Genomic DNA, 18,123 nt, shown 5'->3' on the forward strand with positions numbered 1-18,123 from the left:
AAATTCATCAATTCAAGTATTATTATCATTATTATTTTAAAATAATTAAATGAATAAAATAAATAAATGAAAAGGCTGTAAGGGAGCAGCCTGACCCCTAGGTTGAGAGCCATTGGACTAATTTACCCATCAGTAGTAGTTAAAACTAGCTCCACCTTGAACAGCTACACCAGTAAAATGTTGCTGTTAAGTGATAATGTTTATGTGTTTATTTAATGATGTATCAGATACAGAGGCCATTTAGCTGAAGTCATATTTTTACTTTTAGAATTAGATTAATTGATCGCATGAGGGAAATCGGCATGTTACAGCAAAATGGGGATAAAATAGAATTATAAATTAAAACCACAACTGCAGAATTACAGACCTGCAGAACCAGATACTAAATATGCAATATATAAATAAGAACAGTATTAAATCAAAATATACAATGTAAACATCAAAATCAGCATTAATTAAATATACAGTGTGCAATTTACCAAAGGTTTTAGTCCAAAGTGACTTCAAAAGGTGGGTTTTTAAATATTTTGAAGTCAGAGCTTGTTTGTGTTAACTACGATGAACAGGAACAGAGTTTAACTTCACATTTCCTGCCTCACAGTGGCATGAGACTGATCACCAGTCTTTTCTTGATCAGAGTAAGACTGGCAAGACGAGCAGTAGCTCTGAAAATTTACTTAAGTACAATTTTGAGCTTGTAAAGACATTTAGACTGTTGTACTGGTTTCAGTCAAGTAAAGGATCAGAATACATCTTCAGCTGCTGGAAATAAGTAAGTGCTGTTTATTTACTTTAGAGCATAACAATATATTCCAGAGAGTCAAACATGCATGCACCTACACATCCTACACATTATCCTAACCTGAAACCCAAAGGCAATATCAAACCTCAAAAAGCCATCTAAAGTTGTGAGGACCAGCCTAAATGTCCTTTTACCCAAAAGTTTTAAAACTCACACTCGTCTTCACAGAGATAAAAGTTCAAATACACACACACACATTTCAAAGGATTTTTATTTAGTTTTCTGAACTTGCTCTTCTGATTAAGCCCACTTTCTACAAAACAGACACACAGAACTCTGGTTAGTGTGTCACATTGAACCCTCTGTTGGTAATGTTTTAATGTCACATTGAATTCAATATGAGACACTTTCTGTATGATCCTGCAGAGAGAAGAGTCATCATATTATCTATGTGAGATTACAGATTGCATTGCACATTATTAAATGATTAAATGTAAATATGTCCAAAATGTTGTTGGTCTGCATTCATTAAAGAATATTTTCATATTAATTTTAAATAAAAAGCTTGATTTAATTTGATCTATTTTAGCATTTAAAAGGTTTTTGACACATACTTTCAGTGTAATATTTATCTCTCAACATTTTACACAGTGCTGTTTATGTGAAGAGTCAGTTCACACATTCACACAGTGGCATCAGTTATTTCTGATCACATCAGCTTAGTTTCTGTTTCTTTGCAGTGACATGAAGATGCAGAGCCTTCAAAACCTGCTGAACATCCTCTGTAGTAAGTAATTAGTATTTTATTTACCAAGATCACTTTGATCTTAAGATAAAGCCTCATATACTGTACACAAGTAACAAATGTACATCTGTCAATTTGTCTTGGAAATCAAACTTTAAGAGTGAAAATGATCTTGAATGAAGACATCATAACAGTGTTAAACACACATATCTGTGCACTTAGTTTAACTTTTTTGTTTTCAGCTATTTTTGTCATCTTGTCTTATCTGCACACTTGGTTTAACTTGAAATAACTACAAAGTTACTTCAAGTGAAAACCTGTTTTCAGTTTGGTGTTTTTTCTATTTCATCTTGTCTTGTCTTTACAGTTGCTCTGATCTGTGTGACCAGTACAGCAGCAGTGATCCATGTGTCTGGATATGAAGGGAGAGATGTTAATGTTTCCTGCTCCTATGGAGAAGGTTATGAGTCCTATGAGAAATACCTGTGCAGGGATGACTGTGGCGACAGTGATGTTCTGGTTAAGACTACAGAAGCAAAGAAGAACAAATACTCCATCTATGATGACAAAGAGAAACAAGTCTTCACAACGACCATCTCTGATCTGAGCTCTGTGGATGCTGGGAAATACTGGTGTGGGGTGGCCAGGACTGGAAAAGATACCTACACTGAAGTAAGACTGGAAGTAGTGCCAGGTAAATGAATAAACTCTGTTTGAACTTGCACTGAAATAATTTCATTTTAATTATCAAGACCATTTTGTATAATTGAAACTGCTTGTCCCTATAATTTATCATGGCAATGGAGCCACTGAGCAATACACAATTGTGGAAAGTAAGTCATTTACAGTTTTGAGGTACATGTACTTTAGTTGAGCACTTTTTTGTAACTGTATACTTCTGCAATACTACATTTCAGTTTCCTCTGAAATGTGATTAAATGTTCCAGGTTAAACTGCAGAACAGTTTTTAAAGTGGTTTAAAATAGCTCCAGATCAACATTTAAATGCACATAAATGCAGTACCAAGTACCAATTATCCATTAGTAATGTAACACTGAGAGCGATTTTTCTATTACTACCTTTAGTCAATGATACTCCTGTATTTTACCTAAAGTCCAGTATGTTCATATTGCGATTGCTGCTGTTACTCAAATATAGATCAAGATACATCTGTCTGTCCTTGTAACAGTCTGATGTTGTTTATTTCGCTGACAGACAGCTGCTGTGATCGTTCCACCAATATTCAAGGTTATGAGGGAGGTTCAGTGTCCATCAGTTGTTCATATGAGTCTGAGGACCAGAACAACCTGAAGTACATCTGCAGAGGAAAGCAGCCCTCCACATGTCTGCAGCAGGCACTAATCACCTCTGACAACACACACAATGCACAGTTCAGAATTACTGATGACAAGGAGTCAAGGAAATTCACAGTGAATATTACCAGTTTGACCCAAGAGGATTCTGGGTCGTACCTTTGTGGCGTCCATAGAAACACTGGCCTGGATGTTTTCTCTGCTGCTGAGCTGGAAGTCAAAGGTAAGAGGTCATAGATCTACCTCATAATACTGCAGTGAACCATTTACCTTTAACAGATGTTGAGAAAAAGTTACTAAAGAACTAAAGGTGTGTGGAGATCAACAAAACTTTGATTTGACTCTTTATTTAAAGGAAAGTGAGACAATAATATTTTCTAATCTGACCTGAGAACAGGTTACTGTGTTATTAAAATCCTTAACTAAATTAGCTCAAACCTCCTTCTGTGTGACAGAGTGGTGCTGTGTGAAATCAAACATACTGACTGGCACTATGGGACGTCCATTAACTATGCAGTGTCCCTATCCACCACAACACGAGACAAACAGGAAGTTCCTCTGTAAGGGAGACCAGCGCAACAACTGTACAGACATGGTGACGAGTCAAACCTCAGGCCAGACTGACCTCAGGTTCACACTGCAAGATGATGTTTCTTCCAGCTCTTTCTCAGTGACGATCACAGAGCTGAAAGCAGATGATGCTGGGACATACTGGTGTGGTTCAGACTCACAGTGGAGTCCTGGAAACTACACCAAGATTCAGCTGTTAGTAGGTACGATTATGAAAAGAGAGTAATGAGTAGTGAAAATGAATGTAGCTGTTAAGTTATATCCAGGTTTGATCCTTATTGTATAAACTCAGTGTCCTGGTGATTCTGTTTGCTCAGCTCTGTATCAGGTCACGATGACATAATATATTTAATCCCTTTTCCTGCCTTCTGGATTCCTGAAACTAAAACATGTCGAAACTGCCTTTACTTTCCATCAGGGAAAGTAAAGGCGCGTTTTTTTTGTTTGTTTGTTTTTTTTTTACATGGATGCAAATTTCATTGCAATGTAACATCTCACAAAAAAATCTAAATCAATCAAAAAATAAAATGGTCTGTTCTCAATCCTTTTATCTGACAGTCTTTCTGATCAGCACCGTGGAAACTGTCAGATCACAATCAACCCATGTCTCTGGCAAACAAATCAAAGGTATGTGTGTGTGTGTGTGTGTGTGTGTGTGGTGTGTGTGTGTGTGTGTGTGTGTGTGTGTGTGTGTGCACGTGTGTGTGTGTGTGTGTGTGTCTGTGTGTGTGTGTGTGTGTGTGTGTGTGTGTGTGTGTGTGTTGAAACAATTAAAAAGGGAACGTGAAAGCACAAATCTCATGTTTGGTGTTCCTTCTGCTGTTGTGCTCTTAAGATTGTGATCACAGATATAGGGGGACTGTGCTGCTAATATGTGTTTTCAGGAAGTCTATATTATATTCTGTTCTGTGTGTTTTTTTTAATTCATTTCTTTTGTTTTATTTTTGTTTTTTTTAGATCCGTCTCTCTTTCACTCTGTGGTTTTCATTGTGCCTGCTGTGCTGCTGGCCGTACTCGTATTTGCCCTGGTTATACTTTGTAAATACAAATGTTACAAAGAGCAAGGTATGTTTAATATACAAATACATGCACTGAACAATGCACTCACAAGCAAACACACATAAATATACATGCATGCAAACAACAACAGTTTCTTGGACTGTGTGTTTCCAGGAGGTGGAGTCAACATGAACAGAAACAGGACCAAGGCAGCAGATGCAGAGGAAGCGATGGGTGGAGCAGATGTAAGAAAACAATCATCCAAATCCTTTGTTAGTGGACACAAGAAGCTCCAGTGTGCTTCACAGTCCACATTACAAATGTGTGGGACAGAACAACCTACTAATAATTTTACTATTAGTGGAGCTGAATATGTCAAGTTTGTTTTTAGGGTGTGGGTGGCCTGGAAAAGCTCAAAACCGAAGGAGTTTGTCCTCTTGAAACCATGAATGTACTCAGCGAATTTCATGAACTGTGTACCTTTGGATTTTCTCAGGGACCAGTGAACATTTCACTGTGATGATGGCATTAGATTAAAGGTCAAATGATCAACAAAAATGTGGCAGTTACTCTGGTTGCTATGAATATCTACAGGAAATTAGGAAGGTCACAAAATTATTAGACGTAATTTACCTTGGTTAATGATTATTTATAACAAATTTCACAGCAGTCTGACCTACAGATGACAAGATGTGTTGCTCTACAACAAATTACTGAATGAATGAACTGAATAATTGATTATATTATTATATTATATTAATGATTATTGGGCCATTTTTAGATTCTCTGGCAAGAAGAATAGAGTTTTTAATAATTACTGATCTATTTATTACAAAATATGTGAATGATAACTGGAGTATGTGTGTTAATGACTGTGTGAGTGAAGTCGCCCTCTCATCTGTTCATTTTTTGTTGATTCTTCTTTTTAGATATATGAAAATCAAGAAGTTGTAACACACTCAAAGCAGGTGAGCTCCAAACAGCAGAGCGCCTGTCACCAGAATGATGATACAGGTGGAGACCAACAAGACTCTGTTTATCAAAACTTCGACATAACAGACGACATCTACTGTAATGAATAGGAGAAAACTTGTACTTGTGTTTTCACTGATTCATGGTTTTACACTTTTCTTTTCACCTTTACACTCTTAATGATGCTTACTGCAAATTGATCTGTTAATAAACTGAAAATATTAAGTACTTTTTAGCTAAATGCTCCAAATATATGTTACCTACATTTGCATGTACCTCTAGTAAAAGTGAATAAATAAACAAAACCAAGAAAATCCAGTCTTTACAAATTATAATCATGATTGAATCACTACATGAGCATTGTTTTTTGCACTATACAAATGGAACATAAAAACAACATCACCGGCCTGTCAGTGAGTGACAGTACTAGATTTTCTTTGACTGAAATTAAGTTGTGGAAAGTAAAAAAGAACAGTTACTCAAGTATTGTTAAGTACACATTTGAGTTACTTGTTTCCATTGTATAGTAGTAGTACTTTACACTCCATCACTTATATCTGACAGATATAGTTACTTTTCAGATTACATTTAACATTTACAAAATGATGTTGCAATAAGGTTTACAAAACACAATGCATTGTTAAAGTAGCTTTGTGAATGTTTGGCCATCACTTCATAGTAAATTATTAATAACTGTTTACCTTCTAGTCTAAGAAGAAATGTTGTGAGTTCATCTTCAAACTTCAGTCCTTTACTTACTGAAGGCTGTCTCTTTCTTCTTTCACTACCCTCATCTATTGACCAATCAGAAGACCCTCAAGAGCAGCCTGACCCTCAGGTTGAGAACCTCTGGATCAAATTACTCAACAGCATAAAGAGCAGTTAAAAATATCTATCACAAACAGTTATGACTGTTATGAAGCGCTTAGCGCTGAAAAAGGGAGGACTCAAGGATGCGGATTCACCAGGGCGTTTATTGTTCACAGAAAGCAAAGGGCCGAAATGGCTGGGGTAGAACACAAAGAGGCCGCCAAAAGAGCGGTGGGTCTGGCAGGGTCTGGGTCCGTGACCAGAGCGGGGTCCGGGGAATGGTGCAGGTAGAAGGCAGGTGAGGGAGGCCGGGAGGACGGGCTGGAGCTCGAGAGCCAGGACGACCAGGCCCCAGCTGCCGCATCATGACAGTACCCCCCCCTCTAACGACTCGCCAATGTCAGCTGGGCAACACCCCGTGGTGCGGGCTTGTCCGGATGTGTGGCGTGGAGCTCTCTTATTAATGCCGGATCCAGGATATCACCGGTGGGAACCCAGCTGCGCTCCTCCGGCCCATACCCCTCCCAGTCCATCAGGTACTGGAAGCCCCGTCCCCTCCGCCGGACATCAAGGAGGCGGTTGATAGTATATGCCGGCGCTCCGTCGATGATCTGCGGAGGGGGCGGAGCGGGGGCCGGAGGTTGCAGTGGATCGCCGAGGTGGGGCTTGAGCTGGGACACATGGAAGACGGGGTGGGGGGAAGGTCCAGCTTGAGGACCACCGGATTGACCACCTTCAGGATGCGGAAAGGGGAGCTAGTTTCCTGGAGGTGGCCTGCAGGGGAAGATTCCTGGTGGACAGCCACACTGACTGTCCAACCTGGTACTGGGGAGCCAGGGTCCGGTGGCGATCAGCGGTCCGACGGTTCTGTTCGGTGGTCCGGAGGAGCGCCTGGCGAGTCCGACGCCAGGTGCGGCGACAGCGGCGGAGGTGATGCTGAACGGACGGGATCGCTATCTCCTCCTCCTGGGCCGGGAACAGTGGGGGCAGGTAACCTAGTGAGGCTTCGAAGGGGGAGAGGCCGGTGGCAGCAGAGGTGTGGGTGTTGTGGGCGTATTCAACCCAGGGAAGCTGCTCCGACCAGGAGGAGGGATCCGCTGCACAGACACACCTGAGCGTGGACTCGAGGTGTTGGTTAGCCCGCTCGGTCTGCCCGTTGGTCTGGGGATGGTAGCCCGAGGAAAGGCTCACTGTGGCTCCCAGCGCCCGGCAGAAGGCCCTCCAGACCCGGGAGGTGAACTGGGGTCCGCGGTCGGAGACAATGTCCAAGGGGATACCATGGAGACGAAACACGTGGGTGACGAGGAGTTGGGCTGTCTCGGAGGCTGAGGGGAGCTTGGGGAGAGGGACAAAATGAACAGATAGAAAAGCGATCGATGATGGTGTTACCATGGGAGCGGGGCAAACCAGAAATAAAGTCCAAGGCTATGTGAGACCAGGGTCTGGAGGGCACGGGCAGGGGGCGGTGTGAGGCCTTTCCCCGGACACAGACCGAGCAAGCTGCCACGAAACGCTGAGCATCCTCTTCTATAGTGGGCCACCAGAAGAACCGCCGAAGGAGATGCAGGGTCGGGGAGAGTCCGGGGTGGCAGGACCAGCGGGAGGAGTGAGCCCACTGGAGGACGGCGGAACGGGCTCCCTGGGGAACAAAAGCACGGTTAGGGGGACCGTTACCTGGGTCAGGGTCCGTGCGAAGTCCCTCCTGGATTTGGTTCTGGAGTTCCCAGGTAACGGCCCCGAGCACCCGGAAGGGCGACACGATGGTGGCTGGAGAGGGCGTATCTTCGTCGGGAGAGTGCTGGCGGGACAGCGCATCAGGCTTAGCGTTGCGGGTTCCTGGTCTGAAAGTCAATGTGAAATTAAAACGGGTGAAAAACAGCTGCCAGCGTGCCTGGCGGGAGTTGAGCCGCTTGGCGGACTGGATTTAGGAGAGATTTTTGTGGTCTGTCCACACTACGAATGGCTGTTCCGCCCCCTCCAGCCAGTGTCGCCACTCCTCCAGTGCCAGCTTCACCGCCAGGAGCTCTCTGTTCCCCACATCATAGTTCCGCTCTGCCGGGGACAGTCGGCGGGAGAAGAAGGCGCAGGGGTGGAGTTTGCCGTCTTCCCCGGCTCGCTGGGACAGGACGGCCCCCACCCCGGAGTCTGAGGCGTCTACCTCTACTATAAACTGTCTAGAGGGATCAGGTTGGGTCAGGATAGGGGCGGTGGAAAATAGAGTTTTTAGTTTTACGAACGCCGCCTCGGCCGGGGGAGTCCAGTGAAAGGGCTTAGCAGGAGAGGTAAGCTGGGTGAGCGGGGAGGCGAGCTGGCTATAGTTCCGGATAAACCTCCGGTAAAAGTTAGCGAAGCCCAGGAACTGTTGGAGCTTGCGCCGGGTGGAGGGGCGGGGCCACGCTACCACCGCCTTAACCATCTCGGGGTCGGCCAGGATTTGTCCTGGCCCCACACAAAACCCCAGGAAGCTGACGGTGGTGGAGTGGAAGACGAAGTGATTGAGGAAGTCCCGGAGGACGTCATTAATCAGGTGCTGGAACACCGCGGGCGCGTTGGTTAAGCCGAAGGGCATCACGAGGTACTCGAAGTGACCGAGGGGGGTATTAAACCCCGTTTTCCACTCGTCCCCCTCCCGAATTCGGACCAGATGGTATGCGTTGCGCAGGTCTAGTTTAGTAAAAGGCCGAAGGCCGAATTCAGGAGGGGGAGCGGATACTTATGCGCACGGTGATGCGGTTCAAACCCCGGTAGTCTATGCATGGCCGAAGAGAGCCGTCCTTCTTCCCCACGAAGAAGAACCCGGCCCCCAGAGGGGAAGAAGAGGGCCGGATGAGACCCGCGGCGAGAGACTCTCGGATATACTGCTCCATTGACTCCCTCTCGGGCCGCGACAAGCTGTACAGCTTGCTGGAGGGGAATGACGCGCCCGGGAGGAGGTCAATGGAGCAATCGTACGGCCGGTGAGGGGGGAGTGACGTGGCGCGGTGCTTGCAGAAGACGGGTGCGAGGTCGTGATACTCGGGGGGCACAGAGCTGAGGTCGGGGGAATCCGGAACCGGAGCGGTCACGCCAGGTGCCGGTGGAAGCGCCGACTGTAAACAGACAGCATGGCACATGGTGCTCCAGCCCAGCACCCGACCCCCCCGCCAGTCTATGTGGGGATTGTGGAGCTGGAACCAAGGGAACCCCAGGATCACCGAAGTGGAGGAAGTGGAGAGGATAAAAAAACGGAGGTGTTCGCGGTGATTGCCAGAAACTATAACTTCTAGAGGGGGAGTGCAATGGGTGACGTGGGCGAGGCGGTGACGACTAGGGGAACTTCCAGGGGTTTGGGGGGTATGCGATTCTTAGCGCACCAGGCCGCCTCCACAAAATTCCCATCAGCTCCGGAGTCTAGAAGAGCAGAGACAGATAAGGAAGACTGGGCAAAATTAATAGTGAGGGGCAGGACCAACCGGGATTTATTCTTGCTAATAGTATTGCTCACCACTAACCTCGGCACTAGGGGTGAGCCCGGCCCTTTTGGGCGGACCGGGCAGGCAGACATGAAATGACCAGGGGCACCACAGTAAATACATCGACCTTCCCTGACCCGTGACTCTCTCTCCTCCGGGGTGAGGCGCGCCCTGCCCAGCTGCATGGGCTCACAGGGGTCGGGGGATGATCCACGCTCCCCGCCAGTTTGCAGTTGAGGCCTGGCATCACAGGGAGAAACCACATCTATTCTGATGTCCATGAATGATAGACTTCACACAGTCAGTGAATGAAAAGATTTTACCCCAAATCTTAGATTTAATGACTAAAGTTTCTTAACTGATCACTTTCTCTTTGCTTTACGCTGAGGAGGGGGGGCCGGTGGAGCCGGCCGGCTGCTGGAGGTGGCGTGCTTCTCCCACCGCCTCTCCTGAAGGCGGTTGTCCAGGCGCACCGCGAGGGATACGAGAGCGTCCAGCGTCGGCGGTTCGTCCTGGGCGGCGAGCTCATCCTTGAGCCGCTCGGCGAGTCCCCGGATAAAGATCCCCGAAGGGCGGGTTCGTCCCACCCGGTCTCCGCAGCCAGGATCCGGAACTCCACCGCGTAGTCTGCCACCGACCGGGTCCCCTGAGAGAGGGCGAGGAGGCGCTGGGCAACATTGCCAGCGTGATCGGGCAAGTCGAACACCGCTCGGAACAGAGTCAGGAAGTCGTTGTGGGAGCGAGTGCTCCAGGGTCTCCGGGAGCCCTCGGCCTCTGCCCAGGCGAGGGCGCGTCCCTGTAGCAGCCCGACCACATAGCTGATCTTTTTGTGCTCGGTGTCATAACACAGCGGCTTGAGGGCGAAGACGTTTTGGCACTGGAGCAGGAAGCCTCGGCAATTTCCCAGGGTGCCGTCGTAGACCTCGGGGTGAGGTAGGCGGGGTCAGGGGAGCGTGGAGCAGTGGCCACGGCCGAGGGAACAGCCGCGGCAGCGGACAGCTCGTTGAGCTTCGTGTGGAGGTGTTGGTTCTCAGCCTGCAGTAGGGAGAGGGCCTGCTCATGCTGGCGGAGACGAGCGCTCTGCCGCCGGATGAAGTCTCTCAGGTCCATCCCAGTGAGATTGTCCGCTGAGTCCATTCTGTGGCCAGTTCTTCTGTTATGAAGCGCTTAGCGCTGAAAAAGGGAGGACTCAAGGATGCGGATTCACCAGGGCGTTTATTGTTCACAGAAAGCAAAGGGCCGAAATGGCTGGGGTAGAACACAAAGAGGCCGCCAAAAGAGCGGTGGGTCTGGCAGGGTCTGGGTCCGTGACCAGAGCGGGGTCCGGGGAATGGTGCAGGTAGAAGGCAGATGAGGGAGGCCGGGAGGACGGGCTGGAGCTCGAGAGCCAGGACGACCAGGCAGGGACCAGGGGGAACTGGAGGAACGACACAGGAGAGACCACGTGAGCGACCTGGAGCACTGGGAGAGCACACAAGAGAGACAGGGCGAGGAAACAGCCAGGGACCCAAGGGAGGCACAGCGGTGTGGAAACACACTGGGGACGAGGACCGGGGGAGAAGCTGGAGGAGAAGACAGCCTGGAACTTCTGGCAGGATAAGGGGTGCACTGCTATGAAGAACTGGCGAGGAAGGGAAAACAGAGGGCAGGTTAAATAGGGAGAGTGATGAGGGGAAAGTGGAGACAGGTGTGGAAGGCTGCGCAGGTATATATATATATATATATATATATATATATATATGGAGAGAGAGAGAGAGAGAGAACACATAATGACTTTACTTGAGCCTCAGTTTTTTTCTTCTTTGTAATTGAGCCATTACTTTAACCCTTTTACTCTTTATTTGAAGAAGTTTTATGAAATGCTTCATGCATCTGTTGGGAACAAGTAGGTGTTATTGGCTATCAAAAAATTGTAAAAAAAAAAAAAATAATAATAATAATAAATAAAAAATTAATATAAAAAATATTAATATTAAGTAACTTTTTAAAGGGTTTAATTTATATTAAATCCACAGAACAGATAGCCAATTCATTAAATCAGTCAATATACTAATTATTAACTTGGAACCTTGATTAATAATTAAGTTAATAACTACAACCAAAATTACCATATCAATATTTCTTGTGTGTGTGTGTCTGTGGAAACAATGGCAAGATGGCTGACTTAAGATAGTTCTTTTGTCTTAAGCCGCATGGCTTAAAACAAAGGAACTGTAACAAGATGGCCGAATCAAAGATCAATCAGAGTCATGTCATGTGGAGGAGGTTAACCAAGAAGCATTCTTTTGTCTAAGGCCAAATCAGAAGGTGTCAGACAAAAAGGTGGAAGATAGCAAGTTGCATGCAAGACAGTGAGATGCACCTACATGTGTGAAAATGCTAACAACAGGTAACCTGACAGACAAACAGACAGAGCAAGTAATACATTGACTTAAATCAATGTATATACTGGCAGAGTTGAAAATCCTATGCTTACCCAAGCTGTGCTGGGAAGGACGCTGGGAGACTGAGTTCAATGACTCTCATTTGTCTGTGGAACAAAAGGAGCCATTAGGTCTTATCCTCCATTTTGAATGGGCTGAGTCCCAACACGTCATTCTGATGTTTTTGCAATAATTTCAGCTAGATATTAATCTATTAGTTTGAATAAGGAACTGAGGGATTTCAACATTTGCAAAGTTTGTTGACACATACTGTTCATGTGTTAATTAATATTCCCAACAGTTTATACACTGCTGTTTGTGCGATGAATCAATTCAACCATTCACACAGTTCACCAGTTATTTGTATTTTATTATGAGCAGTTTAAGAAGCAAAATGAAGAAAGAACATCATTTAGTCTACACAACAACAAACGTACATCTGTCATTTTCTGTCAGCAGGTGCTCCATGTTAAACACACATATCTGTGCACTTGGTTTAACTTTAAACAACTACAACTTGCATTAAATGAAAATTGACATGTCCACATGTCTGCAGCAGACCAAAAAGGACTCTGGGTCATACCTTTGTGGGGTCCATAGAAAAACCCACCTGGATAGTGAAAAAAAATCCTAAGGATCTTTATTTCCAGCAGTCAGGACTGTGATCTCGATCATCACCATGGAGCCTGTGAGACTGCAATCAACACATATCCCAAGCAAACATATCAAAGACACAAACTGTAATTGACTGTGTGACTGGACAAATCTAAGGTGCAAATCATATGAACATTCAATCATGTCTTTCTCACATGAAGAATACAGTACCTTGTTGATAAAGCACTGCTGATGCAAATATGGAACTGCAACATAGAGAAGGTTTGCAGACTCATGTTGTTAGTGTAATATTGACCAACCAGATATTTGAACACTGCTGTTTCAAAATATTTCTCATGAAATACAGCTACATCTGTTTTAGTTTCTATGTTTTCTTGTGATGTGAAGATGTGGAGCCTTCAAAACCTGCTGTTCATCATCTGCAGTGAGTTATTTGAATTATATGAACACACATTTATTTCTTTTTATGCAAATACAAGTAGTGTACATGGCAGGTTGCTTTGTCCTGGTAATGTTGTAATGATCTATTTAATTATAACAGTCTATGTGATGAAATTAAAGAAAAATATCAAAGACACTGCAGCAAATATGCTGTGAGAATCAAATGTGTATCTGTTCAGTGTCAATGTGAGGTTAATAAAAAAAAAAAGGACAATAGAAAACCCTTCTTTCTATTTCATGTTGTCTTGTCTTCACAGTTGCTCTGATCTGTGTGATCAGTACAGCAGCAGTGATCCATGTGTCTGGATATGAAGGGAGAGATGTTAATGTTTCCTGCTCCTATGGAGAAGGTTATGAGTCCTATGAGAAATACCTGTGCAGGAATGACTGTGGCAACAGTGATGTTCTGGTTAAGACTACAGAAGCAAAGAAGAACAAATACTCCATCTATGATGACAAAAAGAGAAGAGTCTTCACAACGACCCTCTCTGATCTGAGCTCTGTGGATGCTGGGAAATACTGGTGTGGGGTGACCAGGACTGGAAAAGATACCTACACTGAAGTAAGACTGGAAGTAGAGCCAGGTAAAATTATGCTGACTTATGCTTATTTCTGATATCTACAAAACAGCTTTTGATCCTCTTAAATGTGATTCAGTGCCCTAGATTAGACTGCAGGACAGTATTTAAAGTGGTTAAAATAGCTCCAGATCAACATTTAAATGCACATAAATGCAGTACCAAGTACCAATTATCCATTAGTGATGTAACACTGAGAGCGGTTTTTCTATTACTACCTTTAGTACTGTAATGTATTTGACCTTAAATCTAAAAGTCCAGCATTTTACTTTGTGATTGCTGCTGTTACTCAAATATAGATCAAGATACATCTGTCTGTCCTTGTAACAGTCTGATGTTGTTTATTTCACTGACAGACAGCTGCTGTGATCGTTCCACCAACATTCAAAGTTATGAGGGAGGTTCAGTGTCCATCAGTTGTTCATATGAGTCTGAGGACCAGCACAACCTGAAGTACATCTGCAGAGGAAAGCAGCCCTCCACATGTCTGCAGCAGGCACTAATCACCTCTGACAACACACACAATGCACAGTTCAGACTTACTGATGACAAGGAGTCAAGGAAATTCACAGTGAACATTACCAGTTTGACCCAAGAGGATTCTGGGTCGTACCTTTGTGGCGTCCATAGAAACACCGGCCTGGATGTTTTCTCTGCTGCTGAGCTGGAAGTCAAAGGTCAGGCTGTTCAAATTACTGCCAGGGTCAGACTTAGGGGTTAGGTAAGGCTAAGTTGTCCCTTTGCCTGCTGTATTTATTAAAAGTGAACATAGTGGATTGCTGTTGTACCCCGGGATGCCAGAATAGTCAGAGATAGGCAAAGGGGGGAGCATTTTATCAGATTACCAAAACATGCAAGAAGCGAGTGGAAGAACAGAGGAAAACAGAGTGATGGGAACACACAGTTCAATATCTTAAGTGTGAAGTGAGCTCTGACAGCTTGAAATCAGCACTGGTGTCATTCATTTTTGCATAGGCTTTTCCTGCCAACATGGCAGTATAAACAAACCAAGTCACGTGACCCCTGGATCACTATAAACTCAGTGTCCTGGTGTTTCAGTTAGCGCAGGTCTGTATCAGGACACCATGACATAATGGATTTATTCCCTCAACCTTATTTCTGGATTCCTAAAATGAAAAAATAGCTAAACCTTTGGGTCAGTGGTTATGGTTAGTGTAAGTCTCCAGGAAATGCAAGTCTATTACATATTAGGTTTAAGACTTGGTTTTAGTTAAAGTTAAGGTTAATGGAGTGGTTATGGTCACAGTTTGGGTAAGTCTTCAGGGAGTGAATGTGAGCAAAGGAAAAATATCCTCCTACTTGACAAAACACCTGTGTGTGTGCATGTGATAAACCAGCAGCTATGTTAAAACACACTGATTATTAATAAAAAGAGAACATGAAAGTATAAAATGCTGTGAGGCCACAGATCTGATGTTTGGTGTAACTTATGTTGTTGGTTGTGTTTTTAAGAATGTGATAACAAATCGTGGAGTGTACTGCTAATGTCTGTTGTCAGGAAGTGTATGTTTCATTAATTTGTTTTTCTTTGTTTTTGTTTTTTTTTAGATCCGTCTCACCCTGCAGTTTTCATTGTGCCGGCTGTGCTGCTACTCATACTCATATTTGCCCTGGTCATGTACAAGTACAAATGTTACAAAGTTCAAGGTATGTTTGATATACAAATACATGCACTTAACAGCTTGCACTCACAAGCAAACACGCATATATATATATATATATATATATATATATATATATATATATATATATATATATATATATATATATATATATAACAGTTTCTTGGACTGTGTGTTTCCAGGAGGTGGAGTCAACATGAACAGAAACAGGACCAAGGCAGCAGATGCAGAGGAAGCGATGGGTGGAGCAGATGTAAGAAAATGATAGTCCAAAGCCTTTGTTTGTGGATACAAGAGGCTGCAGTGTGCTTTAAAGTCCACATTACAAATGTGTGGGACAGAACACTACTCAAAATTCATCACTAAAATCAAAAGGGTCCACAATTTTCATCCAGACGCAAATACTGTAACAACTATTGGCTGGATTACCTTGACATTTTGTACTGACATTTACAGCCTAAAGCTGATTAATAATTTCTGGGGACACCCTCATAGCCAAATGGTTAGGGTGCGTACCATGCGGGCCCTAGTGGTTTGAGCAGGCGGACCCCGGTTTGACTCCCGATCTTTACTGCATGTCATTCCCCCACTCTCTCTCCCTGTCCTATGAATAAAGGTGAAAAAGCCCAAAAAAATACTTAAAAAAAAGGATCAATTATAATAACCCCAGTGAAATCCTGACTCTTTATTTAGTGCCACCATCAGGTCAAAATGTCAATTTGTCCAGTGTTTTGGTTTATGACTGAATACCTGTAAAACTAACAACATTCCCACCAGCCTCATGTTTTTTTGTGTTTAGTGATGATTAGAAAATATTAGCAGGCTAACAGGCTAAACTAAGATGGCAAACATGCAAAACATTATACCTGCTAAACTTCAGTATGTTAGCATTGTCATTGTGAGCATTGTTACATATTAATGTTATTAATCAGCTAAATGCACCTTTGTGTCTCACAGAGGTGCTGGCACGGCTGTAGACTCTTTATTACTTAATATGATAAATGTCAAGAAGGTTACCAAAATTATTAGGAGTCATTTTCCTGGAATAATGATTATTTAAATCTAATTTCACAGCAATCTGATCTGTAGACGTGCTGCTCAACAAATTACTCAACAAATGAACTGAATAATTAAGTGATTATTGGACAATTTTTAGACTCTCTGGCAAGAAGAATACAGTTTTTAATAATCACTCATCTGTTTATTCTAAATGTATGTGACTGATAACTGGTGTCTCTACAATGTGTTAATAAATGTGTGTGTCGCCCTCTCATCTGTCTATTTTTTGTTGATTCTTTTTTAGATTTATGAAAATCCAGAAGCTGCAACATGCTCGAAGAAGAGGAGCTCCAGACAACAGAGCACCTGTCACCAGAATGATGATACAGGTGGAGACCAACAAGACTCTATTTATCAAAACTTGGTACCAACAGAAGACATCTACTCTACTCTCTTTTACAGTAAAGGTGATAAGTGAGAATCTTGCATTGTTTCGTCACATTTGTACCCATAATTATCCTGTTTGTATTTTCTTTAACATTAACAGCTAACCAACACAAACCACCACTGACTGAAAACTTTGTTGGCCTTTGTGTTTATCTTTCAGAATTTGTTTTATAATTACCATTACACATATTTCAGTACTTGCATTTTCCTTGATTCAACTTTGATTTCACACTTTTGCTTTACATTCATTATGGTGCTTACTGTTTAAATAACAAACAGTTAACCACCCCTGCACTCCTTGTAAAAAACTGAGAAAATCCATTTCGGCTAAATAACAAAAATGTAACTTACTTACATGCGTATGTTTACCTGTGGTAAAAGTGAATCAATAAACAAAACAAAGAAAATCCAGTCTTTACAAAGTTATCACTGAATCGATTCATGAGGATTGTATTTTGTAATATATACATGAAATATAAAAACAGTATCACCAGATTGTTAGTGAGTGTCAGATTTTTGATGGACTGAAATAAAGTGGTGGAAAGTAACAAAGTACATTTCAAATGCTGTTAAGAACATATTTGAGGTAGCTGTGTTTATGCTTATTGTATAAGAGTTTACATTTCCTCTCCACTACTTGTCAGAAGTAAATTCTCTAAATGTAAAGGAAAGGAGCTTCAGTGCTTCCTATCTTATTACCTTTAGCACAGGATTCACTGAACCTTCATTTACAAAAGGAAAGGAGAGAATGACACCCCACAATTCCCTGCAGCAGCAGCATTAAAAGCAGTGCACTATCGTAGTTTCACTGAGGCAGATAACACGCATGAAGATGCAATAGAGCTCCTGTGTTATGTTTGTGACACGATCCAAAAACGTTTCTCTACTTAACAAACGTATAAACTATATATTTCTGTCTGAATATAATTTACTCTGGAACCTTCAGTTTCTTTTTTATCGTTATTTTGATGGCTCAACTTTTTCAACTTGTATACTCCTTTCATGTTATTATATTATTAGTGTTGGACAAGAAACCTCATTGAATTGTAGCCCACAGCACTAAGTTTATTGCTGTATGTCTTCCTTGTATTATAAATAAAGTTGGTTTAAAAAAAAACGCCTAGAGTGAGTGCGGTCAGATTCTCTAAATACAGCAGTTACCTATTCCTATTTCCTTATCAATGCTCCCTCACGTGTTTCCTTGGCCTCATGATATTTTCCATTGAGGTCAAGGAGAAGTGGCTAGGAAAGCAGCTTTTTTTTACTTGTCTACTCTTCCCCAGATTGTTCCGCATGCTACATGGTACCACGCTCCAGGCCGCTCAGCTTTCTAATTTGAACAGAGTCTTTCACACTGCTTTCTTTGCGCACTCA

At 43.3% G+C, this 18,123-nt stretch overlaps 1 protein-coding gene across 1 annotated transcript; it reads left to right on the forward strand.

Moving 5' to 3' along the window:
• Positions 1-1,486: 1,486 nt before the first annotated feature.
• On the forward strand, positions 1,487-17,798 carry LOC108875744 (polymeric immunoglobulin receptor-like). The gene is made up of 8 exons (XM_051069038.1): positions 1,487-1,529; positions 1,855-2,181; positions 2,703-3,023; positions 3,256-3,573; positions 3,929-3,997; positions 4,328-4,435; positions 4,544-4,614; positions 16,607-17,798. Exons 1-8 carry the CDS (start codon positions 1,487-1,489, stop codon positions 16,778-16,780), a joined length of 1,431 nt encoding a protein of 476 aa, XP_050924995.1. The 3' UTR covers positions 16,781-17,798.
• Positions 17,799-18,123: the final 325 nt, after the last annotated feature.

This window comes from Lates calcarifer, unplaced genomic scaffold, assembly GCF_001640805.2.
Source record: "Lates calcarifer isolate ASB-BC8 unplaced genomic scaffold, TLL_Latcal_v3 _unitig_5708_quiver_918, whole genome shotgun sequence".
Lineage (NCBI taxonomy): Eukaryota > Metazoa > Chordata > Actinopteri > Centropomidae > Lates > Lates calcarifer.

What these genes read in the sequence shown, in the direction of transcription:
- LOC108875744 (XM_051069038.1), top strand. Translation starts at nt 1,487, where the DNA reads ATGAAGATGCAGAGCCTTCAAAACCTGCTGAACATCCTCTGTA. An exon ending in TGCTGAGCTGGAAGTCAAAG is followed by an intron (nt 3,024 to 3,255) that starts GTAAGAGGTCAT and finishes TCTGTGTGACAG; the next exon opens with AGTGGTGCTGTGTGAAATCA. An exon ending in CTCTGGCAAACAAATCAAAG is followed by an intron (nt 3,998 to 4,327) that starts GTATGTGTGTGT and finishes TGTTTTTTTTAG; the next exon opens with ATCCGTCTCTCTTTCACTCT.